The 13,704-nt window shown below is 36.4% G+C and overlaps 1 protein-coding gene across 1 annotated transcript; it reads right to left on the reverse strand.

Annotated features, from left to right (window-relative positions):
- Nucleotides 1–893: 893 nt before the first annotated feature.
- On the reverse strand, nucleotides 894–7,788 carry LOC106708716 (orexin/Hypocretin receptor type 1). The gene is made up of 7 exons (XM_045684494.1): nucleotides 7,070–7,788; nucleotides 6,795–6,942; nucleotides 6,270–6,411; nucleotides 5,344–5,468; nucleotides 3,337–3,493; nucleotides 2,994–3,106; nucleotides 894–1,544 (listed from the first exon to the last, which is right to left on the reverse strand). The coding sequence occupies exons 1-7, from the start codon at nucleotides 7,760–7,762 to the stop codon at nucleotides 1,204–1,206; spliced, it is 1,719 nt and encodes a 572-aa protein (XP_045540450.1). The 5' UTR covers nucleotides 7,763–7,788; the 3' UTR covers nucleotides 894–1,203.
- Between the last annotated feature and the right edge of the window lie 5,916 nt (nucleotides 7,789–13,704).

The following is a 13,704-nucleotide window of genomic DNA, read 5'->3' on the forward strand; positions in this document are numbered from 1 at the left end:
CGTGCAACATAATGTTGAACTATAAATATCCGACGGCTCCACATTATTAGTCGCTAACGAACGGGTGCTGCGTATGTTTTGCGTAAACAAGGCATTTCCTGAACACCCCGGCGGAGCGTTTACCAACATCAAGTCAGTAATGAACTACATCTCATTTCAAAGCATCGCATTACCTCAATTAAAATTAACTAAGTTCTATGATGATACGACGTGAGATCAACTTACCTAACGGCCTGCAAAATGAGCTAGATAACGGTTGCGGGATAATTTTCCCATTTATAATTAAATTATCTAACCATGAAAACTGTTGCAATAACTATGTAATATATTTTTGTCTCTTATCCTCAAAGAGAACGAAAGGGATGGCAATATGACTTTATACAAGTGTTAGTGGAAACCCACACTAATCTTGTAGTCGGAGTCCAAAGCAGAGAAAGATGTTTGAAGAAATTTGATCAGTGACAATGTATTGAGAACTTATGACGAGTCATAATAATATTAAAACGATTGATACTATTTACAGATCATTGTTTATTAATACTTTAAAAGCTTTAATTTTATTTAAAGTAATGACTGAATAAAACTATAATTAATTTGATATCGTTGATATGAAGCCAAATTTGAAAATAATAAAATTTTAATATCTCAAAAATATACTAAATCACTTGATAATCAAATTTTTTCAAATGCGATGACTTAAAACTTTAGCGTGACATAAACAACATTCAACCACAATCGTAGTAAAATTATCAATCAATCGTTAAACGACTATCAAGTTCAATTAAGCTCCATTTGTACGCACATGTCTGATATTTATGTAAATTAATTAATTATGTATTTACTTATTTATATGGTTTATAACAATTAATATATCATATTACATTTTTGTTTATTTTTAATTTGACAGCTGTTTAAGCTACGATTAAATTTAAATTTAAACCCGTTTTTAGTTTCGTCGTCGACCCTGAAAAATTCCCGCCATTCCTTGTCACACTCCCGATAGTCCGCGTGCGTGTCGCTGTGTCTCTCCTCTGTCACCGTCGCGGTCTTCTCACACCCACTACTAGGACCCGCACCCTTAAAGCAATCGTAATAAGGTTTACAATCGATGCTGTTCGTACTCCTAGCAATGTATCTTTCGATTCCGTCGCGGTTCCTCAAGTCATTGTTGTAGCAGACGAAGAAATTATCTTTATCCAAATGTCAATCTTTGCCGACATCGGTCGCTAAGGTGAACCTGGTGCCCGATTCGCTGATAGAGTCGTCTCTGATCTTAGGACGTCTGTTGCCGTTCATATGCTCGATGAATGACGTGTTGGTGTTCCTGCCGCAGTCTCTGTGTATGCTGTGTTGGTTCGAAGGAGAGAGATGCGTCAGTCTGTAGCTGACGCAGGAGTCGTTCCTTCTGACGACAGTGCGAGTGGTGCCCGCTCTGGAGCTGCCGATGGGGGCGAAGGAGGTACCGTTCTGGTCGGGAGTTGCGGAGTTGAAGCAGCAACACAAACATTTGAAGTAGGACCTGTGGAATTCTCGGCGGAATTTTCCTGCAACAAGAATGATTTTATAACCGATGTAGGAAACGAGCGCGCTCTAGGGACAGTACACTGTGAACGTGAGACGTAATAATAAATTGGCAAATTTGTAGAAAATAAAATTTGTGCCAATATTGCCATAATGTGCTTTAACTAAAAGGTATAAGGTAATAAGTAAATAAAATCTGTGTTCCAAGATTTTAATGGATGAACAACATTTTAAATTTAGGCTAATCTAAGACATATAGTATTTATATTACCAGACAAATCTTGGAACCATTAATTTAAAAAATGAAAAATATTGTGACTTTTGTACAAGTGTATTGGATAATAACATGCAGAATATAAATTGAATTTCAAATGTTTTGTAAATATGTGCAGTAGAAATGCCTTGTGTTTCCTATTTTGACAGACAAAAGCGATTACATTGATTCAATAAACAATGTACTAATTTTGCAACTTGATTAACCGAGGTGTTTCATTTACGATTTTATAATTTATACTCGACACTGGCCCAATCCGCAAAAGGAGAGCCATGAACAAGATCTAATTGTATCCAACTTATAATTTACACTTTTGTTATAAAGTTCGCGGTCTCATTTAATTTCATAATAAACGTTGGTATAAATTATGCTGACTTCCGTAATTTCATGAAATAGCTGATATTTATAAATTTTTTTTCTTGGAATATTACACAGAAATACATAAAAGACATGCGACAAAAATGGGGGGAAAGGTTGTTGTTTGCGTGACAATAATTTCGGTCAGGGCCAGTGGTCGCTACTAACCTGAAAACCCAGGAAATCCTGTAAGCAAAATATTTATGCGTGATGTATTTTTAAAAGAAATTAACAAGCGGTTTATAATACCGCTCAGTCAAACAAAACAAACACGTTGTACCAACAAATTATAAAATAATAACGTCATGATTTTTAAAAAGGAAGTTCCAAAAAGGATAAAACTTCTTAAGAATTACTACTAATTTTGATAGAATTAGATAATAATTTTTCTGTCACATTCAGGATTTACAATGTATCAAATGATGTAGAAAGTGTGCTGTGAAATGTTGTGTAAAAGTTGATTGAATTTTATGAAGGTCAGTTTCATTTTATTTATTACTAATTAACTTCATTAATAAAAAGAAACAAATTGTATACATCTTACCCATGTTAGTTAAAATCTCCAATTTTTTTTCATACGAAAATTGGTGTTCTCATGTTTGGTAAACAGTGTCACTGGCATTAACAACATTCGAATGAAAAGATTCAAATCCTAAGAGAGACTAAGATTTAACTACACTTAACATGAATTGAGAGATGAAGAGAAGTTTTCCTCATAAAAGGAAACAAGACGCAGCGTCTGATGATGATGCAGACAAGTATATTAAGTTAAACAAGAGAAAAAGATTTAATATCCCAGTTTGTGGAGCCAATCAAAGTGCCATGTATGTAGTTCACTTACCACTCATGAAGTTGTATATGAGAGGATTGACGGCGGAGTTGGCGTAGCACATGACGTGAGAGATGAGCGCGATGCAGGTCATCACGTCGCTCTGCTGCACGTCGTACGCCACCCTGTTTCACCCAACATTTAAATCACTGGTCATGGACTTAGCGATATTAAAAAACATCTTCCACCCAAGTACTAATTGGCTTAAAATAGAAAATTGTTACTGTAAAATATTAAATTTAAAGAAGATACCGTGTAAATATAGCAACGGTAAGTAGCATTGTTAGATAATAGACTTAATATGTATAAAACTTTTATCTCAATTCTATTGAAGTTCATCGAAAAGCAAATTGACCTGAGTACAGAAAGCAGATGCACTGGGAAGTAGCAGACGGCGAACATGGCGACGACAGCCACCAGCATCTTGGCCGCCTTGCGCCGCGACCGCAGCTGGCCCTCGGTTGACGCATTGGCGTGGATGGAGGGCGTTGTGCGTCTGTTGGCAGCCAGCCCTACCGTATCGAAAATAACATTAAAACCATAACAGACATCATTCTCACAGTCAGTTTTACAGTTCCAGGATTTTCAAAATACTGTTGCCATAATTTGTCTGTGTGGCAATGTTGGCTACACTGTCCCTAGTGCTCATGCTCAATAGTGGCAGCATGAACACAAAGTCATTCTTTTGTTAGTGCTATCCAAGCCATAGGCATATGTCATGTGTATTACTCGAGCTCGGGATTCAGAGGCCAACATGCTCTGCAGTGTTAAAGCTTCAATTGTTACAATATACCCAATGGTATTTATGTAACAAACATGAACAGCAATAATAAAGTCCTTGAGTTTATAAAAGTCAACATAAACAATGCTATTGTCTTGTAAATTATAAACAAACAGGCTGCAAAGAAAATCAACGAAAATATGAATCGTGACACTGTACCGTCGTTAAGGATTTGCTTAAACTTGAAACCAACATTGTAGTTGAGGTGTAGTTAAGTGATTGGCTTTGAATAATTATGTCGAGGCACGTTTAAGTCAATGTGCTGTTAAAGAGTACATTTATATTTTTACAGAAATGTAAATTAAGGAGAGGTAACGCATTTTAGACAGTATCCCTATGGGTGGAAGATTTGTACTATTTGGCATGAAGTAGCAAGTCAATATTCACTTTGATGCTGTTGACAGATGAAACAAAAGGGAAACAAAGAAGCAAATATTTCAATAGGTGGAAGGCAATAAATACAAATACCTTTGTTTTATTTAACAACACAAACGTGCATAGAAGAAAGAAAATAGTAAAAGAAAACAATGATTCACTAATAAAAACGTACAAGCCAGATGTGACAACACTATTAAATATAACGTTCATTTGCTTAACACGAATATATGTGGTCTTATTTGTACGATAAATAATAACAGTAGGTAGTGACTAACGGGACATTTGTATTAATACATATTACCATCCCTTTCATCCTCTTTGAAAAAACAGAGGCAACGATATTTTTGTCATGACCGAAAGTATTTGATGTAGCGTATCTTGAGAATTGCTTTGGGTTTTATTAACAACCTCCATCTCACCGCCTTGTTTCATTTATTACAGCGGGCGACAGAAGTATAATTTATTTCTAAGACTGTAGACTACTTCACGATACAAACTTTTTTGTTCACTGTACAATCATAAGACGCTGGTGTCATGTTAAAATGTTAACAGCAGGCAACCGCCAACTACCAACATTGTGTTCATAAAGTATTTTGAGATATTATCACAATGACGCAATTTTGCAAAATGAACTGAATTTGTATTCAGACATTCCTGTGGTTGTCATATCGTTTATTTAAAAAGACGAGTTCGTAATTGATTTCCACATAAACAGACCGCGTGTCAGCAAATTGTTATAGTGTGCGCCGCCCTTTATTCAGCGCTCATGTCAAATTATGATGGATTCCAGTGCGCGTGAAATTGCTTTTGATAAATTGATTTTCATTACCGCTTCTTTACAAAACGATCTGACGCAATTAATTATTTGCTCCAAAAAAATCTGGAAGTTTTTAATGAAGCAGAATTGATTTATTAAATCAGGATCTCTTAATTTTAGAAATAAAACCTCAGCCTTTCTGAAATCAATTTTGGTGCTTTCAGTTATTGGCATAAAATTGATGAAAGCGTTATTCACTAATGGACCATGACTTCGATTATCTTTTGATATAAAAACATGGATATGAAATTAAGAACAAAAAATGAATTCTCTTACTTAAATTTTCATTTAGACAGAGAACTTATAAACTCGTGAATTTAATCTACACTTGGTAAATTCAGACAAAAAATAGACGCTGTTGTCTAATGTTATGTTTCAATACTCACAATTAGTCTGTCCGCTGGGCGTTGAGCACAGTTTATGTGACTCCGTGTGACCGGGGATATTGTCTGACCTCCACAGAACTCGCACGATCTGGCAGTAGGCGATCATCATCAGCAGTAGAGGAAACCTGACAATTAACATTAATTAACCATATATGCTAAAGTATAAAAAAACATGTGATAAATATAATAAAAATCAATAAACCCACATCGAACCCCCACAAATGAATTCTACTGATAGTAGTTCTTAGGAAGAAGACGAATCGAATAATACCTCACTTTTCAAAATTGGTTAAGCCATTTAGGCTCCATGAGGTCCCAAGTGGAGTGTCCAACTCCTACATACATACAGAACATAAAAACTTGCGAACAACATTACACTCCTGAGTTAGTCGAGTAAAATAGTAATCTATTCTGAATCGATCAGCATCAAAGACATATTACCAAAGGTAAAGGGAACAATTTTGGTCGCGTAAGTTATATTAAAGAAAGTCGTGGGTTCAGTCAAGCGAATGATAAAAAATAGATCATGCAAAATGTTCCGTAAATATTACATCCTAAATATGAAATAACTTACAAAGCGTATTAAGTTATTTTATTTAAAAAAATTGTAAAATTATAGAATTTTCTATTATTCGTATCGAATACTCGGTATAACGAATGTTTTGAAATAAATAACAGCTATAGTAACTGAAATACTTAGTTGTTAAGATTTCTACAGCCTTATTTTACTGAATACAACATTTATCGGTCGTTACATCTGTCCATCTCAACTATATACAAAAGACGAGTTTATTCTTTATAATAGAAATTGTTAACGCTCGCGGAACTGTTGCAAAAGATGTTGCGTATACAATAAATTGTGAATGCCCTTGGCATTTATACAACAATGGAGTTTACGTCGATATACAAATTGTGAGATGACTTACGTGTACAGGAAAAGTGCCTTTATTATGTGCCATTTAAGGTCACTATCGTCTGACCAGGTGGAGGTGCACTGCATGAAATACTGCACGTTGAATCTCAGCTCCATCTTCCTTTCCACTTGCAGCACCACAAATTCTGGCACGTCTATAAAAATGTTATACATTTTATCGGGTTCAGGTCTTCTTTTATTTGCTTACTTATTAGAAGATCCCATGATATGATTGTTTGGACATTTTAAAAGGATAAGAGAAGTAAGTATAATGAGAAAAAATTATATTTTAAGTGCTTTTCTACAATAACAAGGGAATTAATCAATTAAACAAACATTAAAAATAAGCGGGATCTAAACACAAAAGAAGCGGATAGAGTATAGAGGATATGCTTACAGGAAATGCTAAAAGGAGAAATAGAAAAAAATCTTGGCACTAACAGGAATACGGATACATGACATTATTGCAACAGATTAGTTAGGAATATTTGATTTATAATATTAATTGGAATAGTATGAATTAAAAACAATGACTTACTGAACAACAGAGACAGTAGCCATATAATCAAGATGGCAGTTTTGGCGCGGCCGGTTGTCGACTTGAACTTTAATGGGAAACAGATCGCATACCAGCGGTCCACTGAGATGAAGGTGAGTGTCAGAACTGACACCGTCACTGACACCGACTGCAGGCAAAACAAATTTTGTAAAAATTTCATTGTACAGTTAAATTAAGGAAAATCTTGAAATAATTATAATTAAATTTTTAAATAAATTAAATAAAGATTTATCTGACTCAAACAGTATACTAACCTGAAAGTATAATACAATCCGGCACATAGCAGTACCAAAGAACCAGGTCTCAGTGACATCCCATAGCACAGTCGGTGGCAAGCAGATAAGAATGACCATAAAGTCAGCAACCGCCAAGTTCACTATGAAATAATTGGTGACCGTTCTCATCGAGTGGTTCCTGTACACAGCTATGCAGACAAGAGCGTTGCCTATCAAACCAATGACGAAGACTATCGCATGTGTAGCTATTAGGACCCACTCATATGGTTGCGGATATATATAGTCATATAGCATCAGCAAATATTCTTCCTTTGTCATATTGCAGAACTCCGGGTCACCCACACACGGTTCTTCAGTGTAATTATATTGATCGTAGAATTCTGTTGTTAAATCAACAGATGTGACATCTTTGGTATTATTGTTGATTTCATTTGTATTATCAATTGGGTTTGTCGTTTTAGTTCTGCTTGAATTTTTTAATTCTAAAAACTCTTCACCGGTAGTGATGATATCTTCAGTGATGTTTGCAGATCTTTTGGTTATTTTGAAATTATAATTTGTAATTGTTATATTTTTGTAATTTGCATCATTCAATATATTTGAGTTCCTTTGTAAGCTATTTATTGAATCAATTGACAGAGTTTCATTTAGATATCTCCTGTCCACCCCACTTTGTGCGCTCATACACAAGTTGCACATGAGGAGTGTCATTATAGAGCCAAATTTTAAATGACGCAACATTTTGTTTGTTTATCTAATCATTCCTTTGTTTAAAATATAACTTATAAATGAAGACCGAACAATGTCCTTGGCCATTGTAATTTAAATTATAATTTTGTAAACCAGATCAGGTTTCCTCTCTCCATCTGTGAAAGAAAAAACATTTTTAAACAAACATAAAGGACAATGAGTGTAGACTTAGCTGAAGTTCTAGTTGTTTGACAACATTTCTATATTAAAAAATAGGTAAAGACGTCAGTATTTGTTTGCATTTATTAACATTTCAAAGTCCCTGTGACTCAATCATAGGGGACTTAGTAAACATAAATCAAAGTTATTATTGAACCACATTAATCCAGAGCTAGACATCTCTTTCAAATTGAACGCTTTAGTTTATGACCAGTAGGTACTAACTACCGTAATGCATTACGTATTCCTAAAACCAACACCCTGTATATAATGATGAAGAAAAAGTTCATTACTTCAATTTTAATGACATGAACTCACAATTGCCATAATTACGGTTACATAACAAAATCATAACATGTTATACATTTTTTAACTATTTTATCACTAAACCGCTTTCAAACCATACTATGAAAAGGAAAGTTTGGGTAAATTGCTTGAAAAGTTAGCTAACTGCAAAGTTAAGACTTTCCATCTTGCATCTTGTTTGCAGGCACTTACAAAATGTAAATTCACAGACATTTACTTTGTCCAATAATACTTATACCGTAGCGTTCTTTTTTAAAAATAGTATGTGTTTCTCGATCGCTGTAAGAATTTAATTTCTCACCCTGCGCTTCCGGACGCGTCGGAGGACAAACACAAAGCCGGATTCGTTTTCATGTCGTTGACATTCTCCTAAGCTCGCTTACAGACATTTATTGGCAAAGACAGTATTCCAATATCACTTTTTATTTTCACGTGAACGATTACTTTAATTTTTAATATATTTACTAAGAAAAGGCGGCATTTAATAGTAAAATCTCCCTCAAAAATCAACGCTGCTTTATTTATTTGAAATCATTTGTCTCTTCCACATTTGAAATGTTTTTCAATTAATTTCAAATACAGGATACGAAATAAATGATTACTTGTACAACCGTCATAACAGATCAAAGAACAAAAGAGTAAATTCATTGTTCGCAAAAATACAGTAAATAAGCAAAAATAGAAAAACACGTAAATGCGAAATGTTTGTTTTGATTTCAGTAAATCAACCGCGCATGAGTCAATCTGACTCAAACGAGAATTATAAAACATCCATCCATCCATTCAGCCTCGTAACGCCCACTGCTGGGCATAGGCCTCCCCCAAAGATCGCCACGATGATCGGTCCTGTGCAACCCGCATCCAGGATACTCCCGCAACCTTGACCAGATCATCGGTCCATCTTGCGGGAGGCCTGCCCACGCTGCGTCGACCTGTACGTGGCCGCCATTCCAGCACTTTGCGGCCCCATCGGCCGTCCGTTCTGCGGGCAATATGGCCGGCCCATCGCCACTTAAGGTTTACAATTCTTTGGGCAATGTCGGTTACTTTGGTTCTGCTGCGGATCACATCATTTCTGATGCGATCACGCAGAGAGATTCCGAGCATTGCCCTCTCCATTGCCCTTTCTGTGACTTTGAGCCGCCTAATGTTGCCCGCAGTGAGGGGCCACGTCTCAGTTCCATAGGTCAACACTGGCAACACACACTGGTCGTAGACTTTCGTCTTGAGACACTGCGGTAAGTCTTGGGACGAGAGGATACCCCGTAGCTTCCCGAACGCTGCCCATCCAAGTCGGATTCGGCGATTGACCTCCTTCTCGAAGTTGGACCTACCTAACTGGACAGTTTGTCCTAGGTAAACATACTCGTCGACAACTTCGAGGGTATGGCCTCCGATGGTTATTGGAGTGGGTGGAACATGGATATTCGACATGATCTTCGTCTTATCCATGTTCATTTTCAGACCCACTCGTTCGGAGGCTGTATTGAGGTCATCGAGCATTGTACAGAGTCCCTCCATGGTCTCAGCCATGACTACAATGTCATCAGCAAAGCGCAAGTGCGTGATGTACTCGCCGTTGATGTTGATGCCTAGTCCTTTCCAGTCGAGGACCTTGAAAACGTCTTCCAACGCCGCGGTGAAGAGTTTCGGGGAAATGACGTCACCCTGTCTTACACCGCGCTGCAGTTGAATCGGTTTCGTGTCCTGACCCTGTACTCGGACTGACATAGTGGCGTTTTCGTACAAGCACCGTAGCGCTTCGATGTACCGGTAGTCGATTTGGCACCTCTGGAGAGACTGCAGTACCGCCCAGGTCTCGACCGAATCGAAGGCTTTCTCGTAGTCCACAAACGCCAAGCATAATGGCAGGTTGTACTCTTCGGTCTTCTGTATCACCTGCCGCAGCGTATGTATGTGGTCTACGGTACTAAAGCCTTTACGGAAACCGGCTTGTTCGGGAGGCTGGAAGTCGTCGAATCTGCGAGCGAGACGGTTCGTGATGACCCTCGAGAACAACTTATAGACATGGCTCAGAAGTGAGATGGGCCTGTAGTTCTTCAGAAGGGCTTTATCGCCCTTTTTGAAGAACAGCACCACCACACTTCTGCTCCATGCCTTTGGCGTATGTCCCTCGAGAATGACGGAATTAAAGAGCTTTTGAAGAACCCTGAGTGCCGGTTCTCCAGCTGTCCTCAATAACTCTGTTGTAACTCCGTCATCCCCCGGCGCCTTGTTGTTCTTAAGTTGTTGGAGGGCCACACTAATCTCGTCGAGACTGACGTCGGGGATGTCTTCGGTGAAGTGTCGGGTCAATCTGGCTCTAGGATCTTCCGCCAGATTTGTGACGGGTTTTTGCGTAGCGTATAGCTGCCCATAGAACCTCTCAACCTCACTCAAGAGCTCAGGTCTGGAGGACACAGCCCTGCCCTCCTCAGTTTTCAGCGTCGCCAGCTGACTTTGCCCAATAGACAGATCTCGGGAAAACACTTTGGAGCCCTGATTTCGCTCGATAGCCAATTTAACACGATTGGTGTTAAATCGGCGTATGTCGCGCTTTATGCTAGTCGAGATCTGTCTATTTAGCAGCCGATACCGTTCCGCATCGTCTGAAGAGCGCAGTGTCATGTCACGCCTTTCCTTCATGAGCCCAAGTTATAAAACATAGAAATTGAGAAAAACATTACATCAAGTTTTCAAAAACATTATTCATTTAAGCTAATTATTTTCATTGCTGTTATTTTTGGGACATCAAAATAATATTTATTTATTTACATATTTGAGTATGTATTATCTTCACAATACATGTAGTACATATGTATATTTTGGATTTCCATTTCCTCTAATTCTGTAATCTATTCCCAATCAAAAACTTTTGTGACAGACAATTTGGATTTATTACGAAGATAATTTATATAAGCTTGTAACAACATCATTTGATGTTTTGTGATTCTAATAAAATTTCTTTCGATTTGATAGCATTCGATTTTATAATGTTTTTCCTCTTTATTGTATAATAATACACTTTAAATTAAATTAGAGTTAACTTACTTTATTCTTATTTATTTTAAATACAGATATATAACCTAGTAAGGGAATCGCTAATTCAAAGTGTAAGAAAAAATTCGTTACAACTTAATTGCTGAAATAAATTCTTAGATTATAATCTAACTCAAAGGTAATATGTCAAGTCGTCTAACAAATTCACTGCAGTAAAAAAACGCATTAAGCAAACGAGCGTACACCTCAGTAACAAAGAGCATTCCCATTTCTAGCACAGTTATTACAGCATAAGTACGGCCCCAACGCCCCCTATTGCCGAAAGGTCAAATAGTCAGACGTTAAGGCCTTAAAACACATTGCGTTTTCGCTTTAAAATACTCTCTATAAGAGTTTTTTTAAAACAGTCCTTAGTTAAATGTGCAAAAAGACGTTAAATTAAAATATGTAAGTAATAGAAAACGAACGAAATGCGCCTGGTAAAAATCAATAGCACAAATTTGGTTGTGCTTTAAATGCAGAGGTGGGCACAGTTAATCGAAAAGTTAACTTCGTTAATCGTTAATTCGTTAATTAAAAAATTAACTTCGTTAATCGTTAAAGCGTTAAATTCTAGAAAATTTAACGCAAGTTAAAGTTAATCGTTAACAGTTAACCATACCAAAATTATACATACTAATTTTCAAATGTCTACAAGTTGACAGTTGGAACAAGTTGTAATGACAGTTTCGCACGTGTACTAAACAACTATTTTTAATACAGTTGCGAAAAAATTAGCAATTTAATAGAATAATAAAAACACAATAAACTCAACTAACTAAAATGTTTGGAAAATGGCGCCAAAAGTAAAAGAATACAAACAGAGATTTTTTTTGTTTTCTTCACCCATTCTGGGTAGGCAAAGGGAACTGCCCAAACAGCCAAGTCTTCAGTAGATTATTTTTATTGATATGAAATTAAAATGAAATTTAATGAGATTAAATAAAATGAAACCTAACCTAATTCATTGAATCAAATAATTTAATTTGATATTCTAACAAATTAGGAGCTTCTTTTTAGAAATAGTTGCATGAATCATAAAAACTTCAATGATTTTTTTTTGTAAAATCTTCGTGGTTGGTTTTTCTTTATAACAGACATTATTTTGACAGTTGGGAAAGAGAACGCACGAGTTTGGAAAAGCTAAAGAAAAAGCACGAGTAAAAAAGTTTTTTAATACAGTTCCTCAAAAAGTGGCGTATTGCAGGGACGAAGAGCGTTCGGAATGTGGGCTATTACATACTCGTGCTTTTATATACTCGTAATGAAATATACTATTTCGAACCTTCTTTTGATTTTGTCCTGTTGGTCACGTCTTTTCCGGACGCTCTGATGCGTCACATTTGCACGCGAACTTCACATATGTCAATTATCAACTCGTTCGTTCACCATTTGAGTCGCCGACAGTCGCCCAACATAGCTGAACTTACGAGCGTGGCGTGGCGCGTAATTTAAACAAAATGACAGCACGTCTCCAAGTTTCTAATTTAACGATTAACGGACTTTTATTAACGGAAGTTGAGTTTAACGGAAGTTAACAAAAGCGTTAACACTTTTTGAAGTTAACTTAAAAGTTAATCCGTTAAGCAAAATGTTAACTTCGTTAATTAACGATTAACGGATTAACGAGTTAATGCCCAGCTCTGTTTAAATGTTTATGTTATTGTTAAATATTTATGATATAAAATCTATCAATTTACAATAAGAAGCTAAAAGTAATATATTAAATGAACATTATACAATCATAAAATAACATTTTCAATTCGGTTCAAACTAAATTGTATAGTTACAAAATAAATTGTACCGTTAGCACAATGACATGATTAAAAATAATAATTGCATGATATTATTTTTATTTATTCATGAAATAAAAGTAGAAACGCTGCCACCCTCTTTGACATTCATCATTCATATAACACAGTATTTAATGAACGCCAGCAACACTTCAACAAATACTCCAGAGAGGGAATAAAAACGTGTTGAAAAGTTAAATATAAATCAAATGTTACATTAAGCAAATTATTTGTACACACTATTCGTTGTTATCCCTAACCACTAGTTTTATGACGCTTTATTAAATTGTGTATTAAAATTGAATAGTTGTTGTAGACGCCAGCAACATCTGTACTGCGAATGGGCCCTGTGCTATACCACGACCACACCGTCTGATGAGTATGCGTGCTGGAGGCCTTATTTTAGTCCTCTTTCGCTCCCTTCCACCCTCCCACCATTTTCTTATAAGGACAAGATGAAAGGGAATGTGAATTTGATGGATGAGGGGACGTATAGTAAGGGGAAATATTATCTTTCGTCGAGTAAAGGTAGGCAGGGCAACGCATCTGCAATTGTGAATTTCTATGGAAAGCAGTAACTTCGCTATTTTGAGGAATTCAGGTGGC

Source organism: Papilio machaon, chromosome 26 (genome assembly GCF_912999745.1).
Source record: "Papilio machaon chromosome 26, ilPapMach1.1, whole genome shotgun sequence".
Lineage (NCBI taxonomy): Eukaryota > Metazoa > Arthropoda > Insecta > Lepidoptera > Papilionidae > Papilio > Papilio machaon.